At 38.4% G+C, this 22,364-nt stretch overlaps 1 protein-coding gene across 2 annotated transcripts in view; it reads left to right on the top strand.

Annotated features, from left to right (window-relative positions):
- Window positions 1-22,364, top strand: part of samd10b (sterile alpha motif domain containing 10b) — a 131,912-nt gene that overhangs the window by 18,403 nt on the left and 91,145 nt on the right. The window contains exon 1 of one of the 2 annotated variants that reach the window (XM_017681912.2): window positions 14,494-14,665. The exons of the other annotated variant lie outside the window; for it this stretch is intronic. Within the exon in view, the coding sequence (XP_017537401.1) occupies window positions 14,587-14,665 (79 nt within the window). The 5' untranslated portion in view covers window positions 14,494-14,586. Of the gene's footprint in view, window positions 1-14,493; window positions 14,666-22,364 lie in introns of those variants that run through there. 2 annotated transcript variants of the gene reach the window in all.

Raw genomic sequence — 22,364 nt, forward strand, 5'->3', positions numbered from 1 at the left:
CTGAAAGATGGGAAGGAAAGATGCCTGATTAACTATTATAGCACTCATTCATACAATATTTATTTTAAATAGACACATGAAAACTGCCTAATAGAACATTTTTATACAGTTATTATAGAAGCTCTTACACTCTTTATATGTTGTTTTTTTTACTAAATCTTTGAATGAAACATTCAGTAGAGATACACAATGAGATCAGATACATATCAGTAGATAATTACTAGAAAATGTATCAGCATTAGACAGATGTTGTAGTCAAGGCCACGAAAGTTGACCCTGAGACCTGAGCATATTAAGTCAAGACCCTGGCCAAAATGTATATACATGTATATGCACACACACATTTTTACATTTATACATGAGGATGAGAATTAAGCTTCTCATGAGGATGAGGAGAGGACAATTGATGTGTGTATGTGTGGGTATATATAGGCATATGCCTCAAGTACTGTACCTGGCAGATGGTGTTACATAGCTGCAAGCATAGTGACTCTGAATGTACCAAAGTCAGTCAAACCTCTGCCTGGAGAACTCTTGGAGGAAGTAAGCAGTGCTGTCAGAAGCTTGATGAAGCTGAGCATGATTGAATGTATAAATAAGACATCACAGTATTGTATTTGCCATGTAGGGATGACTAATTGAAAGCTGTCAGAAGTTTTTCATTTTTAGTTCTTATAGTAAACAATGTTCTGACATGAAGAAGTTTACCTTTGGTCACTGTCACCCTAAAGTTATGTATCACATTATGAAGTTAAATATTCTTTGTATTCACCTACATTTGAGTGTGCATTTATATTTGGTTTGTTTAAGGTTAAATTTAAGTCTTAAGGTTAAGGTTATGGTTAATTTTTAAGTTAAGTTTAAATCGTACTTTTACGTTTTTATAGCACATTTTCCTAATACATGTTCCTAATACATGCATCTTGACCAGTCGTTTCTGAAATCTCCACTGGGATTAATAAAGTGTCTATCTAGCTAGGTTGCCAACAATTAGAGGTCTCAACCTGGTTTCTCTAAAGATGCTCTATGGTGAAGTAAAAAAATAATAATAAAGAAAAATAATACATTCAGTTGTTTCTTTTACATAGGCTGTGTGTAGTCATAATATCGTAAAATAATAGGTTTCCATATCTATTAGATCTAGCAATTGTGTTCTTATTGACTGATGTTTGGCTAAGGAATTTTACTGTTTGTGAATCACTATGTTTCTCCTACATATAAGCTATCAGATCAATATTACTGTCTATCATTATCTCCTAGAGATTGTTATGACAGGCAGTGTTGGAGCTCTGGTTTATAGTAATCTACCAAGAATCCTTGCTCAGTGTTGTCAGATATAACCTTTGAAGATAGTATTCTATGAGCTTATATTTCTATTGTTTATAATCCAACATCATTACTGATTTCTATTCGATATCAAGAACAAATTTATGGTGCAAAATAATATTAAACTCTCCAATTTTGCTGCCCTCTGCAATTTGGCTGTTTTATTTAGAACAAACTACTGTCTGTCAAGGCTACTGCAACTATCCTGCTGAAGAAAATCAACTAAGACTAGCTTTGGCTAGCTAGTAAACCAGTTTACTCCTTAAATGGCCAGGACCTACCAAGGGGTCCAAAGTTTACTACACACTTCTATAACCTAAGAGTAAAAGTTATAAACAATAAATAGCCAGTTTACATTATAGTCCATATAGTTACTGAATAATAAGCCTTAGTTTGTCATAAGCCTGGGATTTTAAATCATCGAATTCAGGCATAGAAGCATTCTATCTTTCATTCCCAGCGTTAGTCAATCACATTAGCTGATTAACATTTTTTTTTTTTTTTGCTTTTTCAGTAGGCTAGGCTAACTTAGTCACATCAATCCATTTGAAAATAGAGCAAAGTGACATTCATCAAATTCTTCTTCTTTTACCTTTCAGAATCCATTTTTCACAATTAACTTCCCCTTCTCTTTTCCTGCCTGTCCATGGGCATGTCCTCAAACTCAGACACACACCTATCTGTTTTGGTTGTGTCATCGTGGCCATTTTTATCACCAAAGCTCCTCTTTGTTCCCTCGATTTTTGGAGCTGGTTTTGTTCTCTGTTTCTGAATCTTGGCGTAAAACAAAAATTTCTCCTCGAGTTCTGCTGCTTAGCTTCCAGTCAGTGAAAGCTGTTGCTTCTCAATTTCAACTGCTTAGAGATAAGTCCAACATTTCCTTTTTTCTCTCTTTCTTCATCCACTCTCTCAGCGATTCTCCACCAGCCTGTGTTGTTCCTCCTCTGCCTGAGATCCAGCTATTTATTCTTGTCCAGCTCCACCATTTTTTATAAAAAATTTTTTCTCATCATTTCCATGGTGCTCGCAGTCCCCAGATGCTTCTCGGTCTATGCCTTTGTCTGCTCTGTCATTACAGCCACCATCTCTTCTTTCTTTCTCTTCAACTTCAGCACATCTCTCTCTCTCCCTCTTTCTCTCTCTCTCTTTCTTCTATCCAGCTGATACAGCCTTCATGTTCTACAGCTGCTCAGTCCTGGCCTTCTTTCTCACCATCTCTGTCAGCTTTTTTTCTTTCTCAAACACCCTCTATAGTTTTGCTATTAGCTCAGCTCTTTCTCTCTTTCTCCATCTCCATCTGCTCTTTCTCTCGCTCAAACGTCTTCTGCAGCTTTGTGGTCACGCCTCACAGGCAGACCTGGTAAACTGCCAGCATGCTAAAGCTTCTCCAAGTTTAAGTTTTCTCACTCTAATCAAATAATTTCTCTCCTTCTTTCACCCGTCCTGCATTCTTTCCCTAGTTTACCCATCTTTTGTTAGTTTCTCCTCCATCTCTAGTACCAAAACTTACTTGAACTTTTCCCCTCTCTGTCTTCTCCTACATATAAGAGAATTATTGTGAACAAATTACCATTCCAAAAGTAGGGTTTCTCATCCCCTCATGTTCCGGAGGTAGTTTTTCCTCTGCTGCTATTTACCAACCACCATGAGTTACAGAGAGAATGCAATTTTTCAGACAGGGCGTCCACTGACACTGAAGTAAGAACTTCTTCACATGGAGCATGAAGGAAGAACTTCTTCACATGGAGCATTGTCTTTGCAGCTTGCGCAACTGCATTTTAGCATTGCAAATTAGGTCATTGACCTTTTGTAAAGGATACAGATGAAATGGAAGTTTTAGTCAGGCATCTGAGAGTGGGCTTGCAGAAGGAATCCATGTTTGTTAGTGTCCAATGTTTGTGATGAAGAGCAGCCCAGCTCAATACTTTTCAATACTACCCTCCCCTATTCCACCACTGCCGTCCTTTATAACAAAGTAACACAAAGAACCTTTAATCTGTTTTGCTTACCTACAGACAGTAAGCATCTACAGGATTTTGTGGTATGCATGGGGATGTCACTAAAAGATGAACCATAGCTTCTTGTGAATTAACCCCCACCACCACCCCCCCAAAAATATTGTGATACATATTATTGTATTGTGAAAATGTCTTTAAATGCTGTGATATATGTTATCATACACCCTACCTTCCTGTATCCATGAGCACCACTGGCTTATCCTGAACAATACAAAATCTGTAGCTCTTAAGAGACATGATAAACAGTTGAATTAATTTTACACCACATAAGGATACAGAATGATTGTTAAAGGTGACATATTTTATAATTTTTTTCAATCGAATGTTGTTCTCAGTGCCTTTTGAGATGGGTTTAAACAAATAACCGTAATTCAGTCTTGGTACAGTGTATTGTAGCCTGTCTTTTACCCTTTTTGTCTATGAAGAAAAGGCCATTTTCTGGGTGTTGTGTTTGCATGGTAATGACCACTGTAGTCATTGGCTGTCTCAATGTAAGGGCAGAGTAAGTAGTGTGGACATTATGTGTTGGTGTAGCTCAACAATGGTTAAGGCAGAGCACAGTGTAGTCCAGGGGTCGGCAACATATGCCTCCACAGCTGTATTTAACTGTCCTGTTGCGGCTCCTCAGCAGAATTAGGTTTTTAGGTAAAAATAAAATAATCCTCCTTTGCAGTAAAATAAAGATCTGGTGATCGTTCAAACACAGTTCTAACAATGAATGGTCATCAATGCTGGAGTTAATGTGGCCTACAACTGTTATTTCACCCTAACTAGTCTCACCTAGCTAGTAGAGGTAAGATTTAAGATAAATATTGATAATTTGGTGAGGAATGGACTTATTTGGATTTACAAACATTCTAGCTGGTTTGCTGATACATTTAATCTGCAATGAGAAACTGTCAAACTCTAAAAAGTCATGAAGTTGAAGCTTCTCATTTGCCAGAATGAATTTTCCGATTCCACCTTAAAGGGTGCAGTAGTCATATTTTGGCAAGTCGGGCACCATTTAAGGTGGATTGGGAAAAGGTGAGTGAGAAAAAAATCAAATGTTGAGAGACATTTTACCAGAAAAAGGGACATTTTGTTTCCTGCCAGAGATATGAGAAAACAGGCTTTATGCTAAACCTTAAAGCAGAGCAAAGTAAGTCTGCGTTTTTGTTAATATTATATTTTTAGCCTATACTAGCACATCAGCACATACTGAGACAAAATAGCTCTTCTTAACATTTGGGTTACTGACCCCTGATCTAGTGAGACTTTGCAAGTTTGCTTATGCTGTCTATATGGAAAAAATCTAGGAGGGGTGGAAGTAACGGTAATAATAAAGTTAAGTAATGATAAAAATGTATTGTGATTTTAAAAAAAAACGGAATCAATGATAATGCAAGTTAATTAAAACCAAATTGATAAAATCAATTGTTATTTGATTAAAACAGTATTGATTTGATTAAATATGAGCCCTGCAACAAGGTGGTTTTTCATGAGGGCAGAAATAACAATGAGGGCAGAATATTCTCTTTTAGCCACAAATGGTCATTTGTTCTGGTATAGTGCGCACTATCACTGTTGTTTGTTGATCTATTCTCTTATATGCCTACTGTGTTTTCCTTTTTATAGGCCTCATTAGACAAGTGAAAGATGGCAAAGGTGTGAAAGCTAGAGTGCTAATCAGAGGATGATCCACCTCTCCAAATTATTAGGCTATCAGACATTACAGTCTAATTTGAATATGACACATTAGAGTGTTTTAATTAGAGTGTAAGAGTAAAAAAGTGAGCAGAAGAGATTACCGTACGGTAAGTACGGACACAAAGCATAGGACCCATTTGCAAGTAAGAGATGAGTCAATGAATGATGGAGAGAAAGATGAAGTTTAATGATGATATTTGTTTGAATAGCAGAATGTAAAAACAGTGAACTAATTTGCTGTTATTGGAGAAACAGTACAGATATTATGACTGTCCATATTCTGTAAGTTTTCTGTTTGTTTTCTCCACAGTGTCTCTCTCTTACACAGAGCAAACTGGCAATACCTACCACTTCTACACACTGGGAGGTTTTTATAATAACACACTGCTGGTCCAGTTCTACCCAGCAGCTCAGTGGCACATACAAAAGCACATAGATGCTGGCTGAGGCTAATTGGACATTCACAACAAGAGTTTCTTTGATGTGCACCTAAATGTGTAAGACAGTGCCCTTTCTGGATTGAAGAAAAAAGACCTTTATTAGCAAGAGTCATTAATATCAGGGGAAAATATGAGCTGGTGAATAAGAGATCATGGGAAATTTAGTTTATTCAAGTGACAAAGATTGTAATCTGCTATTGGGCAAAAACACTAGATAAAGTCACAACTATTAAGATTCCAGGGTACTACTGTACATAATCGGTTAAGCTATTGACTTGTGTTTCAGTGAATCGACTAATCTAACAATCAAATGAAATCAATTGTGCAAGAAGTGTATTTCTATTATGTAGGATTAAAAAAGAAGGCTTTTAATTGCCAAACAATTCATAAAAAACTTTACATTACTTTGTGTATCATTTACTGACTATTTTTATTTTTCAACCTTATCATCGTTCCTGTTTTTCTGATTCTAGATTCTATTCATTTCCCACTTTTGTCATCATTTGTATGATTCTGAATGAGGCATGTTTGCTTAAGTGACAGCTGATATACGATTTCTGGGGTAAACTTTCTTATGTTTTATCAGGCATAGACAACTGGCACTTTTTTGATATTATAACTGTCTATTTAACAGATTTTGGTTAGTAACACCCTCATTTTATATACAGATAAACCTTTAGTGAAAGCCACATTTTATGCTTTAATGGAACTGTTAAATGAGAGTTTTTTCTCATTTTTGTGAGTAACTATATTATGCTTTGTTCGTCTGAAACGAGAATGCCTTAACGTGCATGCATTACTAAGAACGTGTTGTTAAAGACGTGATTTAGAAGGCACAGTTAGCACAGCTTTCATTACTAAGTAGAATGACTAATTTTTGGCACAGAAACAATGAAATATGTTTCTTTAACAAACTAATGATGTGATATTGTCCACTGAAGAGGGAAAATACTGTAGAAGACAAGTCTCTATCAGTATCCAGTGTTATATCTTTTAGCTGTAACACAAAAACCTACCCTGCTGAAATCAGTCACACAATATTAGGACCTTTTACATTATGATATCAAACCATCAAACAATCCAAACCACAGTACAAACTACCAGAAACCAACAAAAAAACAATGTTTTTTCTTGATATCAAATTTGAATAACAAAACATGTTTAGAAATGTATGATGCTGCATTTTGCAAGATACTGTCACCTACAAAGGTAAGCCACAGCTCAAATTTCTGCCAAAATATTTTTAAAAACGTTTTTTTCCTTCTCCACCATCAACTGGGTATCCATTCATGAATGCTTATTTGATACTATGTATATACTAATATTAAAATTAGTCCAAAATATTTTAATGGTTGAAATTCTCAGTGATAAATCTTACTAAAATTAGTAAAAGCAGTAATGGGAGCCTCCAAAACAATAACAAACATGAGAAAGGGCCCTGATAGCATAGACCAGCATTGCTAGTCAAAAGCAAAACATTTGTATTGCCCCACTCATCATGAAATGGTCACATAAAGTGCAGCAATTTTTTTAATATGGTATATCATTTGATACATTTTTGTAAATCGCACCCCTTAAGAACTGTTTCCAAATATATGGCCCTACGTGACCCACTATTTACCCCCATCACATTATTTTGCATGCAAAAAATGAAAAATAGTGAATCCTTTTTTGCTATACGTATGTATAAGGTCTTTATAAATACTTTTTTAATGTCTATATGAAAAAAAAACATTTATGTTTACCAATATTATGATTGACAAAAGTAACACTAACCAAAAAAATCCTTACATTTTCAGTTTCCTCCAAGCTTAAGCCACTCAAAACTTCACAGTGTCCCTTTGGAAGAAAAGGACTGCAGAAGGAATAGAGATGGAGAGGGATGAGGGGGTATGGCTGTGGGAGGAAGAGGAGGAGAGGAGGAAGCTTTGTTTCTGTTCTCTCTTTGATTCTTTCATTTCTAAACAGGCTTTTGGGGCCCTGCTGGCTACCTGGGGGCCTCCCTGGTTCAGGCACCCAGCCATGCTGAGGGATAATTGGCACAGGGTAGAGGAGCTGCGGAGGAAGAACGGGAGATAGCGGGACAGTGACTGATAACGTGGCAATTAAAGAGAGAGAATGAGAAGAGGGACTATGGTGTGAGAGAGAGAGAGAGAGAGAGAGAGAAAGAGAGAGAGAGAGAGAGAGACAGAGAGAGAGAGAAAGAGAGAGACAGAGAGAGAGAGAGAGAGAGAGAGAGAGTGCGCATTTTCCTCTGAGGCAATGAATGAATTCAAAGCTTATAAACATATTACCCTCAGCTCTCTGCATGACTGTGTGCCTGAGACAAGAGGAATACATTTTCCATGCTCTACATACCCACCTGCCCCAGTACAGCATTAACACAGAGGGAGGAATCTGAGATCACTGGTTTCTAAACGTCTCTCTCTCTCTCTCTCTCTCGCTCTCTCTCTCTCTCTCTCTCTCTCTCTTTATCTATATTCTATATTTCTTGCTCTCTCTATGTATCCATCTCTCTATCTCAAGTTTCAGATGTAGGGCGAGGAGATCTATGGAAAATACAATTACTGAGAAAAAAATATGCCCAAAACTCCTCATCCCTTCTGTCTAACAGCAGTTATGTTCTATATGTGATAGTACTTATGTATAGATATTAAGATGTCCTCATCGATTTCCTTCACATTTTGGTATTGTGTTGCATTTAGATTACAGTGTCCCCTCCAGACAAAAACACCTACACACTTTCACTTCATTTGTCCAGGATCTAAACTAGCCTGAGCTAATTAGCTAGCTAATTAACTTTGTAATACCAAATCTGATCATCTGAGCACAACATACATGAACTGTGATGAATTGCTTTGTCTGGCTTAAGCTTCAGGTTTAGAATGAGAACTGTGTTTTCTTAGCCTTCTTAATTTTTCTCGCTATAGCTGAGTTAACTTGCTAACCAGCAAGCAAAATAAAGTATTGTAAAATGGATGTAGCAGTTTGCTACATAAAGCAAGGTCAGCAACATAGCAAATTGAATGCTTTTGTTTTGAAATATTTTGTAGTATTATTGTTCTACAATAATTGACAGCTTTGAAAGAAGAATCTGCAGATGCAAATTGCAGACCATTTATTTCTGGGCAGGTTCTCCTACCTAAGTGTTTTGACTTCTTTTTTTGCCTCTTTTACAAACTTTCCCCCAAGGGGAAATGGCAAGCCAAGACAATGAGGGCATGTTCTAAACAGTAGTTTTTGGACATCACCGTCTCCCTGTCTCTCCCTAATCCTACAGTGGGGATGTAATGGATGAATGCATGACGTATTTATTAGGTGTTCTCTAAGAACCACTCTCCATGGTGGGAGTCAGAAAACAGGCAAAGTTAATCAATACTCAATTCCAAGCCAACAGGCAAAAACAGAATAAACAAGTACAATGGGAAAAGCACTAGACCAGGACTTGGAATAGAATCAAAGAACACAAGCGAAGATAAATATGACTCAGAAACACAATGGAGCAAACAAACAAAGGGACTGTGCATATATACAGAAACTATGCAGACACAGGTCAACACAGTGCAACTAAATGGACCCAGGACTGCAAGGAGGCCTGAATAGGTTGACTTTGATGAGTGTCCAATTCTGCAACAAAAAGCAGAAAATGCCCAGATGTTCAGTTTTCAGAGGTACCTCCCCATATACAGTTCTACAGAAATTCCTTATTTTTCATCTAGGGCCTGACTGAAATTCAGATAACCAATAATACTGACTGATACAATTTTACATGCACAAAAAAGAAAAAAACTTACTTTATTCTATGATGGTGATTTGTGTTGAAGTTCACCAGTTCAACCTGTATTGCCATAATGAATGAGATGACTGTCAACTTATAATCTCTTTAAAGGGTGGTATATAAATTTGATGCAATTCAAACCTTCAACCCAGAAATGCAATCTTACTTACTTTTAGTTTGCATCTATTAAAATAAAAAAGAAATTATGCTGATAATTATAAATCAATGAAACCCTAATATCGGCTGCTTTTATCAGCCAAACAATATATCGGTCAGGCTCTAATTTCAATCACACATTGAAATTAGCACTGGTACTAGTACAGGCCCAGCACCAATGGTTCCTGTAGTGGGGCAATGCCCCCAACAATTAATCATCATGCCCCACTAAACCTGCTATTTTGTAACTGTTTCTATAGCAGCAAGTGGTAAACAGACAAACAAAGTGAAATTGCACTGCATGCTGCACGCCCAATATTAAAGGCTACACTGATTAACACAGCAGTGTTTGTGTGCATCACTCTGTATTGGCTGCATTTTTGAGATTTTGTGCTGTATATTGCAGAAAGATAAATCAGCTAAATGTCCTAAATGGGTAGACCTTCAATGATTTGATAAATGTGGCTCTCCCTTATTATGTCCTGAATGTTTGGCTCCTTCTAGCAGGTCCACTGTACATTTCCTGTCCAGTATTTTCTATAGATTTTTTTACTTTTCCTGCCAAATGGATGTGCCCCAATGTGGTTTTTAGATACCCCACTCATAATGTAGTTCTGGTGCCAGGCCTGTACCAGTAAACAATGCCAGTGCTCCTCCACACACGTACACGCACAGACACACACACACACACACACACACACACACACACACACACAAAAACTAACATTAAAACAATGGGAAAAAGTTACTGAACACATTTTCCCACAAAGAAAACTTACAAAAGACACCAGACTTTCTTCTGGCGGAGAAAAATGTCTGCATGAGAGCGTGCGTGTGTGCGTGCATTTGTGTGTATATGTGTGTGTGTGTGTGTATATGTGTGTGTGTGTGTGTGTGTGTGTGTGTGGGTGTGTACATGTGCACCCTGGCCCTTTTAAATCGACACTGATTGTGTATTAATACTTCTGGTGTCTCTTGCTGTGTGTGTGTCAGTTGTATCAGCGTGTGTTTACCTGTTCGTTTGATCAATCGTAACATTGCAGTGTGACAGCAGTCTGATATAATCTCTCTCTCTCTCTCTCTCTTTTGGGCTCTTACACACGTACACACAAAGTGGCAGCATCAGTAGGGAAGCATGCTGAAACCCCCCACAGTGTCACTATCTGCGTGTGTGCTCTCCTATCACTTTTCCTCGTTTTACAGTTACTCTCTCCCTCCAGGTCTTTGTTAGTTGTCTCTGGAGCTGGAGAATCCTTAAACAGCATGGTTCGTCACGCTCTCTCTCTCTTTCTCTCTTTCTTCGTCCTCTGAGGCCTATGTGCTGTGTCTTTACAGCACTGTTATTTGTTTCTCAGTTTTTTACTCTGTGCTGTCCTGCAGTTATCTGCCTTCCTGCAGTTATCCCCATATTCTAGAACTTTCAGAAATACCAGCTATAACTTATCTAGCCTGATTGTCAAAATACGGTTGCATGCAAAAGTTTGGGCACTTGTTTTTTGTCTGTGCATTAAGTTTTGCAGAAAATGTTTTATTTAGGAAACTTGCTTGATGCAGAGATATTTTGGCCAAGGGTCTCTAATCTTTTGCATACTTTTGCAATTCTGCATTGTTTACAATGATTGTAAAAGTGCCCATATCCTACATTTTCATAGTAATATTTTCCCCTTAGGTCCACTTTTTAAATGTTTATGTACCAAAAACGTTTGGGCACCCCTGGCAAAATTCCACATTTTGGTAATTTTTTAAAAACTGAAAAATTCTGCTAGTGGCAATCCATAGTTAATTTACATTTGATTAACTCAAGAAAAAGAACAATTTGTCAAATAGCACTTGTGACATATGCAAAAATTTGGACAACCTTCAAACTGCAAATCTATGAATGTAATTAACTCGTTAGGCCTTAATTGGCTTAAGAATTTAATTAAGAATTGCTGCTGTAGCTGAATAATGCTATACTTACACCTAAACCCTAACCCCAACCTTAACCACAGAAACCAAAAATAAACGTTTTTGCCCTTTCTGTTGTTAAAAGAAATAAATTAGCATTAAATAGATGACTTTTCCCTAGTTTGATCCTTCAGACCATGAGTAGCAAACCTAGCTTCCGGCAGCGGCGCGGTGAGTAGCTGCAGTGGCCACTTCAGGAATAGCAAAACAGTGGTTTTTTGCTATTTTTGTTTAATTTGTTTTTGTGTAAAAATGTGGCACTAGTCTCCAGTCACTGCTCACCGCTGGTGGAGTTTGCTATTGTCAGAGCAGGCCATTATATTTGCCCAGAGAGCTAAGTTCGCTGTATATAATAGTGGTGTATATAGCTCCCAGTGCTAATGCTAACGCCTCACTGAACAAGCTGTACAGCACTCTCAGCGACCTCCAGAACACAAACCCAGATGGACTGTTTACTGTTGCCGGTGATTTCAACCATGCCAATCTGAAGTCAGTACTCCCCAAATTTCATCAGTATGCGGACGTTGCAACCCATGGGGCTAACGTGCTGGATCTTGTTTACACAAACATCCCTACAGGCCCAGGCCCTGCCATCACTATGGCTACTCAGACCACATCTCTGTGATGCTCATTCCAGCATATAGACCGCTCATCAGACGTACCAAACCAGACCAGAAGCAAGTGAGAACCTGGCCTCCAGGAGCTATCTCTGCTCTTCAGGATTGTTTTGAGCACACTGACTGGGAGATGTTCAGAGTAGCAGCAATTACCGGTGACTCCATTGACCTGGAGGAGTACACAGAATGAGTGACTGGCTACATCAGCAAGTGCATTGATGATATTACTGTCTCCAAACCCCTCACAACTCACCCCAACCAGAAACCATGGATGACTGCAGAGGTGCGCATGCTGCTGAGAACCCGCGACAAGGCTTTCAAGTCAAGGGACAAAGCAAGCCTCAGGGTGGCAAGAGCCAAGCTCTCCGGGCCATCAAAGAGGCTAAGCATGCCTACTCAACGAATATCCATGATCATTTTCAAAACACTGCTGACACACGGTACATGTGGCAGGGCATCCAGGCCATCACCAACTACAAGTCACCTCCACCTGCTTGTGACAATGATGCGATGGTGAGATAAACCAAACCTCCTCCAAGTGAACAGGTATTGTGTCTTTCCACTGCTGATGTGCAGAAAACTCTACACAGAGTCAACCAATGAAAAGCACCAGGAACCGACAACATACCACGCAGAGTGCTCAGAGAATGCGCCAAACAGCTGGCTGATGTTCTCACGGACATATTCAACATCTCTCTGAGCACTGCAGTCGTTCCAGTGTGTGTCAAGTCCACCATCATCATCCCTCTGCCAAAGAAGTCTCCAGTGACCTGCCTCAATGACTACCGCCCCATTGCACTCACTCCCATCATCATGAAGTACTTCGAGAGGCTTGTCATGAGGCACATTAAAGACCAGCTTCCTCCTTCACTGGACCCACTGCAATTTGGATATCACCCCAATCGCTCAACAGACGACACCATCTCCACGCTCAACCTGGCTCTCTCCCACCTAGACAATAAAGACACCTACATCAGAATGCTGTTCATAGACTTCAGTTCAGCATTAAACACCATCATTCCTCAACAGCTTATTGGAAAACTGAGCCTGCTGGGCCTGAACACTTCCCTCTGTAACTGGATCCTGGATTTCCTATCTGAGAAACCTCAGTTAGTCAGGATAGGAAATAACATCTCCAGCGTCACCACACTGAGCACTGTGTGCTCAGTCCACTGCTGTTCACTCTACTGACTCACGACTGTACTGCAAAGTACAGCTCAAACCACATCATCAAGTTTGCTGACACAACTGTGGTGGGTCTGATCAGCAAGAACGACAAGTCAGCATACAGAGAGGAGGTGCAGCAGCTAACGGACTGGTGCGGAGCCAACAACCTGTCACTGAATGTAGACAAAACTAAGGAGATGGTCGACTTCCAAAGAGGGTGAGGTGACCACCCCCCACTGAACATCACTGGCTCTGCTGTGGAAATCGTCAGGAGCACCAAGTTCCTCTGTGTACACATCACAAATAACCTCACCTGGTCCCTCAACACCCACTCCATAGCCAAGAGAGCCCAGCAGTGCCTCTGCTTCCTGCGGAGACTGAAGAAGGCTCATCTCCCCCCTCCCATCCTCACCATGTTCTACAGGTGAACTGTGGATAGCATCCTGAGCAGCTGCATCATCGCTTGGTTTGGGAATTGCACCGACTCAGACCACAAGACCCTACAGCTTATAGTGAGGACAGCTGAGTAGATCATCGGGGTCTCTCTCCCCTCCATCATGGACATCTAAACCACACGTTGTATCCAGAAAGCCACTAGCATTGTGGACGACCCCATCCATCCCTCACACAGATTTTTTTTTTCACTGCTGCCGTCTGGCAGAAGGTACTGCAGCATCCGTGCCACCACTGCTGCACTGTCCTGTCTGTTTACTGTGTCTAATGTCTGTTTAATTTATTGTATTTATTGTTTCTAGTTAAATTTTTTGTTTACACACTGCACATTTGCACTTTGTACTTTTTTGTTCCTTGTTTCACCATGTTGTTTCTGGAGGAACGTAATTTCACTCCACTGTGTACTTGTACATAGATGGAATGACAATAAAAGCCACTTGACTTGAAAAAAACCACGATTGTGGCCCACGTTTTCAAATATAGTTATGAAATGGCTTTGAAACAGTACTTTTAGCATCATTAGCAGATCACAGTTTGACCAAAGCAGAAAACTAACAGAAGGATAAAGAGTAATACTGTTGCCTTCCATGACCTCTTTTGTTTGGCCAATCTTACTTGTTTACTGTTAAACCCCCCCCCCCCCCCCACAACAACATCAGTTTATTCTGGTCTGATCCAGTGGGTGTCTCTGAACACTCAATAAACTATTGAATTGGGAAATGTTCTGCACTACTCATTTAGTCCTAGCATTTGATGGGAGTGGCTGCATTGACCTTGTGAGCGTGTGACATGGGCATGTGTGTTTGTGTCTGTGTGTGTGTGTGTGTGTGTGTGTGTGTGTGTATGTTTCGCTCACAAAAAGTACTTTCCCTGTCTGACACACTCTGTGTGTTCAGTGGGAGCATTGCTCCAACGCAGTGGATCTCACTGGCTCTCCAGAACTCCAGTCATTGCTACAGTGATGTCAGGCTGACCGTGGTCAGCAGACCAGGCACATGAGGAGGAGGAGAGTGCTTGTGGTTCAGTCCACCCCCATTCCAGCATATCGAGCTGCTCTCCACAGCCTCATTGAAGGTACCTGTATTTTTCATTACTTGCCTAATTTGATCTCTTAAATCCAAGCCTTATTATCCAGCTATTCATTTTAAAGAGAAAAAAATCTAACTTAATTCTGTCTGTTATATCTGTATAATAAAGGTCATTACCACAGATAGGAATTTCAAAACATGCTTTTAATGGAGGTCAGTGTGGACAGTTTTATCCCTTTAAGACTTGTTGTAAAGTAGCTACAGATAATAACATTAGTGAATAACGCCTAATTACTAATAATAACGTGATTTTGTCTTCTTTGAGCTGTATACTGTTTTACATATATTTATTTATATATTTATATATATATATATTAGGGCTTGTCAAACAATTTACAAATTTAATTGCGATTAATCTTAGAATTTCATATAGTTAATCGCAATTAATCGTATTTTTAAAAAATCTGTGTAAATGTTATAGAAAATAAGGATTTTTAAGTTAAATGTTACAATTAAATGGTGAATACATTTTATGCTAAATGTACTTATGTTAAAAACTGCTGGGACAAGAGAAAACTGTAAGGGAGTTTTATTCACTCACATATTTGGCAGTAATATTGTAATAATACTGCATTTGTAATAGATTAGGGAGCTGCAGTCTCAAATATAAGACATGTAGTCATATACTACTGTGTCTCAGTTCAGATATGTGTAACAGAAGAAAATAAAAACTAAATTCACAGCCTATATTCACAGTACTGCGCAAACAAAAGTAAATTACACAAAGTTGGACTTCGTTAAAGACATGTAGTGTCATATCACAGTGCTATGACATTGTAAACAGCATGTAAACGTGCCTACTCACTAGCCACGTTTACATGCAGCCTAATAATCCTATAATAATCTGAGTAACAGCTCCATCAGATTAGAATACATCCATGTAAACACCTCAATCGGAAAAGTCTAGTCCAATTGAGGCCATTCGGAATACAATTTCTATCTGATTGACCGGGGAGGGGGGGGGTGAGGCTAAACCTCTGAATAACCCGTAAAAATAGAAATCTAATCTAATCTAATCTAATCGAAACGTGTAAGTACGGTCTGGGCATACATGTCGCATCATAGCGATAGGTTTATACCGTTCAACACGGCTGGACCTCACATGATGTTCACTGTCATGGTAACGTTTACTCTGAGCGCTACTCCACGCATACGCGTCATTTTGCATCGGATTACTTGTAGTGAGCATGTAAATGAAGATTTTCCATCAGACAGTTAAACAAAGTGGGAATAAACATCTCAGTCTGAATCTGTAATCCGATTGTTTTCAGTCTGATTGCCAAAAATCTTTGCATGTAAACAGCCACTTACTCCTCTACTCTTAATTAGAGATGCCGCGCAGGGCCAAGTAGGATTTGTGTTAACGGCACAATTTTTTAAAATCACGTTAAATTGAGATTGCCCTAATATATATATTATATTATAACCCCAATTCCAATGAAGTTGGGACATTGTGTAAATCAAAAATAAAAACAGAATACGATGATCTGCAAATCCTTTCCAACCTATATTCAAATTGAATACACTACAAAGACAAGATATTAAATGTTCAAGCGGATAAACTTTATTGTTTTTTGCAAATATTCACTCATTTTGAATTTGATGCCTGCAACACGTTCCAAAGAAGTTGGGACAGGGACATGTTTACCACTGTGTTACATCACCTTTCCTTTTAACACTCAATAAGTGTTTGGAATCTAAGGACACTAATTGTTGAAGCTTTGTAGGTGGAATTCTTTGCCATTCTTGCTTGATGTACAACTTCAGTTGCTCAACAGTCCGGGGTCTCTGTTGTCGTATTTTGCGCTTCATAATGCGCCACACATTTTCAATAGGAGACAGGTCTGGACTGCAGGCAGGCCGGTCTAGTACCCGCACTCTTTTCCTACGAAGCCACGCTGTTGTAACACGTGCAGAATGTAGCTGGGCATTGTCTTGCTGAAATAAGCAGGACGTCCCTGAAAAAGACGTTGCTTGGATTGCAGCATATGTTGCTCCAAAACCTGTATGTATCTTTCAGCATTAATTGTGCCTTCACAGATGTGCAAGTTACCCATGCCATGGGCACTAACACACCCCATACCATCAGAGATACTGGCTTTTGAACTTTGCGCTGATAACAATCCGGACAGTCCTTTTCTTCTTTGGCCCGGAGGACACGACGTCCATGATTTCCAAAAACAATTTGAAATGTGGACTTGTCAGACCACAGGACACTTTTCCACTTTGCGTCAGTCCATCTCAGATGAGCTCGGGCCCAGAGAAGCCAGCGGCGTTTCTGGGTGTTGTTGATATATGGCTTTGCTTTGTATGGCAGAGTTTTAACTTGCACTTGTAGATGGAGCGACTAACTGTGTTCACTGACAGTGGTTTTCTGAAGTGTTCCTGAGCCCATGTGGTAATATCCGTTACAGAATGATGTCGGTTTTTAATGAAGTGCCGCCTGAAGGATCGAAGGTCACAGGCATTCAGTGTTGGTTTTCTGACTTGCTGCTTCTCTGAATCTTTTGACAATATTTTGGACTGTAGATGATGAAATACCTAAATTCCTTGCAATTGCACATTGAGAAATGTTGTTCTTAAACTGTTGGACACGCAGTTGTTCACAAAGTGGTTGAACCTCACCCCATCCTTGCTTGTGAATGACTGAGCCTTTCAGGGATGCTCCCTTTATACTCATGACACTCACCTGTTTCCAATTAACCTGTTCATCTGTGGAATGTTCCAAACAGTTGTTTTTTGAGCATTCCTCAACTTTCCCAGTCTTTTGTTGCCCCTGTCCCAACTTCTTTGGAACGTGTTGCGGGCATCAAATTCAAAATGAGTGAATATTTGCAAAAAACAACAAAGTTTATCCATTTGAGCTTTAATATCTAGTCTTTGTATTCAATTGAATATAGGTTGAAAAGGATTTGCAAATCATCAAATTCTGTTTTTATTTATGTTTTACACAACCTTCCAACTTCTTTGGAATTGGGGTTGTATACATATATATGTATATGTGTGTGTGTGTGTATATATATATATACACACATATACACCCTGCAGAGTTTAGGTCCAACACAGTTGGCTCTAAATTCAAATTGTCCCTTAATGTTTTCATTATCTGTCAGGTGTGCTATTTTAGAGTTGGAGTTGGTAGGAGTTGATCTCTAGTGCCACAACTGAGCATACCTTCAAATTAATGGGATAGAGTTTCCAGACCCCCCATAAAAGAGACAAAATTTAACTTGTGGAACAGGGTCCTTTTTTACTTTTGGTTTTCTGAGAAAATAAATACCCTAACAGGAAGTGATTGATTGTTGTTGTGAACTTTTCATTGCGTTAAATATTAGATTGACTGGGCGAAAGTTGGGTGGCCCTCTTTAACGGTACGAAGGGAAACACATTGGTTGATTTTTATTTATAAGACACTCTCCGGTCATTTGCCAGAATATATCACTTCATTGATGAATACAAATAACAGTAATTATCAGACTCGCTCTAGTAATTGGATCAGCTGACAGGTACCAAGAGTTTTTACTGAACTGGGAAAATCTGCTTTTAGTCACAGTGCACCAGTGAGCTAAAGTGAACACTAAAACTCAGCTCACTGGTGTCACTCATTTTAAACTTTTAATATCAAACCAACTACAGACAGCATGTACCTGTTTTACTTAATCATATTTATTCATAACTTTTATTTTTGTGTTAGTTCTCCTCAGTTCTTTATCTCTTTTTATTTATTTATTTCCTCTCATTTTATTTTTAAGTTTTTTTTTATCATTACTTTTTTTTATATTGTACTATTACCTTACTATTACCTTTTGATCTTAATTTCTTACCATTTAAATCTCAAGTTCTATTTTTATCTACTTTTATCTTTTATTCACTGTTATTTTAAATTCTTTTAATTTAAAATGATTAAATGTAGTTATTATTTTCTTTGTCATGTCAATCCCTGTTTTTGTAAATGCTCGGCTACACTGAAAATGAGGGTTGCCCTCAATGTACTTCCGAGTCAAAATAAAGGTTGATTGATTGATTGATTGATTGATTGATTGACTGTAAAACATGTCGTTCACAACTGGACAGTGATAAATCTTGAGAGCATTTAAAATACTGAGTAACTTTTTCATTTTTACTTAAATTCAGCAGCAGCTGTGAAGACACAGCGAAAATAAATGTGTCTAATGCCCACAACATCATGCAATAATGTGTTTTTGAACTAATATATGATCATACTTTTATCCATCTATCTGAAAAAAAATATTATAAATTGGATTTGCTTGCTGTGGGACCCACCAAACCTGCCTGCTGATGACTAAATCAGTTTTTACTACTTAAACAATGTTTTGTTATTAATTAACTGAGAAAAGGTAGGCTATTAAACCAATTGACCATGTCTTCCTGTATAAAAAAAAAAATGTGTTAATGCAGATGTGAACAATTCCAAACACAACAAGCATAGAGGTGTTGCTGGGGTTTTAACATGCATCATTGTCAAAGTAAGATAAGAGGTAAAATCTGACCAGTGAAAAAAGGCTAGAGGATGGCTAACACACATTGTGTATGGCAATACATTGGCTAAAACTGTATGCCAGGAACAGAAATACTGGAAAAAGTACACTATTCTACAGAAAGGGGACAGTTTGGAGAGAACTACTTCATAAGGTGAAGTGCTTGACAAAGTGAAAAAAGTTTTTTTTATTTTAAGTGTTGTGTATACATATTATCTAGAGATTTTATGATGAATATGCTGATTGAAGCTCAAATAAAGCAATACCATCTGCTTTAGTGGTAGGTCAGCTGAGCTTGGCAGATGTTCCTTTGTTTTTTATGCTTGTAATTAAGTCCTTGTCCCATTTTAGGAAGTCATTACAGCTGGTAGCTCAAGCAAGCAATCTTAGTCTACAGGAAAGTAAACACTACATTAAATATTCCAAATTAAAAAGAAACTTATTTTATGTAGCTGGAGCAGAATGCAGAAAAGTTTTTTTATTGAATCTCTTCTGTTCTATTCCTTGAAATGAATTCCTTTATCAAAGTGCAAGCAACTCTCAAATTGCATTAGTTCAAACTCTCACGATAATTAAAACAGTAGCTGCTTATGCATTATTGAAGAAACACACAAGCAAAAGTGCAAGTGAAAAAAAGGATGCAAGGAGCCTGACAGTGGATTAAAGATTAAGTGTTTAGATCATGTGTCAAAAGAGTAGTTGGAGCTGAAATATCAGTGTGTTCCTATCTATCATAAGCATGTGAAGTGGAAGAGCTGCATCCGGATGATGTGTGGACCATGTGGTCAGAGCACATGAATTATTCATGGTCACATTATCGTCATGTCCCATACAGTCAGGATGTGTGGGTCCACTCTAGAGGCTATGTTATGCACGTTGTACAGTCATGCAATTACAAGCCTTACACAAGCTCTGCCTAGTTCACTTAACCTTCCGCACGTTGAGGGAAAAAGGGAGATGATGGAAGATTTGTCTGACTTTCGTCATAACAACTAACACTACCCCACTGATCACATTAACTGTTTTTAACCAAATGTATTGCTCTTGCTATTTTTGAAATGAAAAGAAAATTATGTAACAAAGCGGAAAATGTGTAGATTTGTCATGAACTACCATTTTGTGAAAGCAACAAATGCGTAGGAATGCATAGGTCTGAAAGTATGCTTGCATACAATTGCAAACCATTACTATTATAACTAGACCTTTAGTTTGTGCCATTTTAAACTGTGTGTATATTTTAAACATTTTTCAAATGGCAATACATTTTCCATTTTGTCCATTTCATCAAGTCCACTTACCACACAAGTGCACTTTGTAGTTATACAGTTACAGTCTGTAATCTGTCTTTTTCTCTGCATACTTTGTTAGCCCTTTTTATCCTGTTCTTCAGTGATTAGGACCCCCTGCAAAACCACTACAGAGCAGGTATTATTTGGTGGGTTGCTCTGAGTGCTGCAATCACACTGGTATTGTTGTGGCTTGTTAGTGTGGGTTGTGCAGGTTTAAGTGAATCAGACACAGCAGTGCTGCTGGAGTCTTAAAACACTGCGTCCACTCACTATCCACTCTAATAGACACAGCTACTTTGACCCAGACAGTAGCTCATCTGTTGCTACACAGTTTTTGTTAGTCATCCTCTAGTCCTTCATCAGCAGTAACAGGGCGCTGCCCACAGGACGCTGTTGGCTGGATAAAACCAGCTGAAATGATTTTCAGTCCTTAATTCACTTTGAAATTTACAGTGTAGGGCTGTCATGGACTAAGGATTTTTGTAGTCAACCAAAAGGGCAGCTTTTCAACTTTAAAATTCTAATAAATACCATTATACTAGAAAATGCTAGACTAGTTTGCAATTTAAATGTATGCTTTTATTTTACTATACATTCATAAAAGTTTGGATATCCCTGGTCAAACTACATGTTTTTTTGAAGTGAGCAATACATCTATCAGGCATCATGACCACCTCCTTGTTTCTGCATTCATTGTCCATTTTATCAGCTCTACTTACTATATAGGTGCACTTTGTAGCTGCATAGGTGCATTCTTGTGTGCAGTAGCAGATGAGCTATTGTCTCTGCCTTTACATCTGCAAGGTGGAAAGACAAGGTAGGAATGTCTAATAGAGTGGACAGTGAGTGGACACAGTGTTCAAAAACTCCAGCAGCACTGCTGTGACTGATCCACTCGTACCAGCATAACACACACTAACACACCACCACTACACCACTACATGCTGAGAATGATCCACCACCTAAATAATACCTGCTCTGTGAGGGTCCATGGGGGTCCTGACCACTGAAGAACAGGGTAAAAGGGGGCTAAAAAAGTATGCAGAGAAACAGATGGACTACAGTCTGTAACTGTGGAACTACAAAGTGCACCCATATAGTAAGTGGAGCTGATAAAATGGACAATGAATGCAGAAACAAGGAGATGGTCATAATGTTATGCCTGATTGGTACGCACACACACATTCTCTACACAAACCTCTGCACATAGATACTTTTTGTGTGCAGAATTTTACATATTGAGAAAATAGAATGAAAATATAAAATGTTGTGGCACGTTTTATATTTTATGTTTTCTTTTTTCCAATACATTAAACTCAAACTCAAGCAAATGCAAACAGACATAAAATTGAGCACAAAAATTTGCAGAAAAATGGCATATATACATTTGCTTACTATAAAAGATGTGATAATTTATTTACCATTAGAAAATCTATGTATGTAATGTAATTTGCCAAACTTGCAGATTTTTAAGAATGTCTTTAAAAATAACCAGCCAAGATTTCACTCACAGACTTAAGAGTTCCATCATTAAAGGGACATGCTAGCCAAAGTATAAAAAATGTAAAAATTGTTATCTATTGTAAACATGCCACCATAGGGGACGCAGTGGTCTCTAAAGCAAGGTTTTGTGGTTTCAAGAGGAAAAACTCCATTCTAATGATGTATCTTGCAGATGTAAGTAAATTTTGTAAGTGGGTTGTTCTGAATTTTTTTTTCACCAGCCAGCTAATTCTTCAACTGAACAACAACTCAGTCATGTTTGTGCTATATCATTAATGCTAAGTAGCACCACAGACATATTAATTCACCTCTAGATCAGTGGTGACCATTTAGGATTTGTGGAGCATCATAGGGATTCCCAGTTGTTGTGTAATGTTTTTGTGTAATGGATGCT

Source organism: Pygocentrus nattereri, chromosome 9 (genome assembly GCF_015220715.1).
Source record: "Pygocentrus nattereri isolate fPygNat1 chromosome 9, fPygNat1.pri, whole genome shotgun sequence".
Lineage (NCBI taxonomy): Eukaryota > Metazoa > Chordata > Actinopteri > Characiformes > Serrasalmidae > Pygocentrus > Pygocentrus nattereri.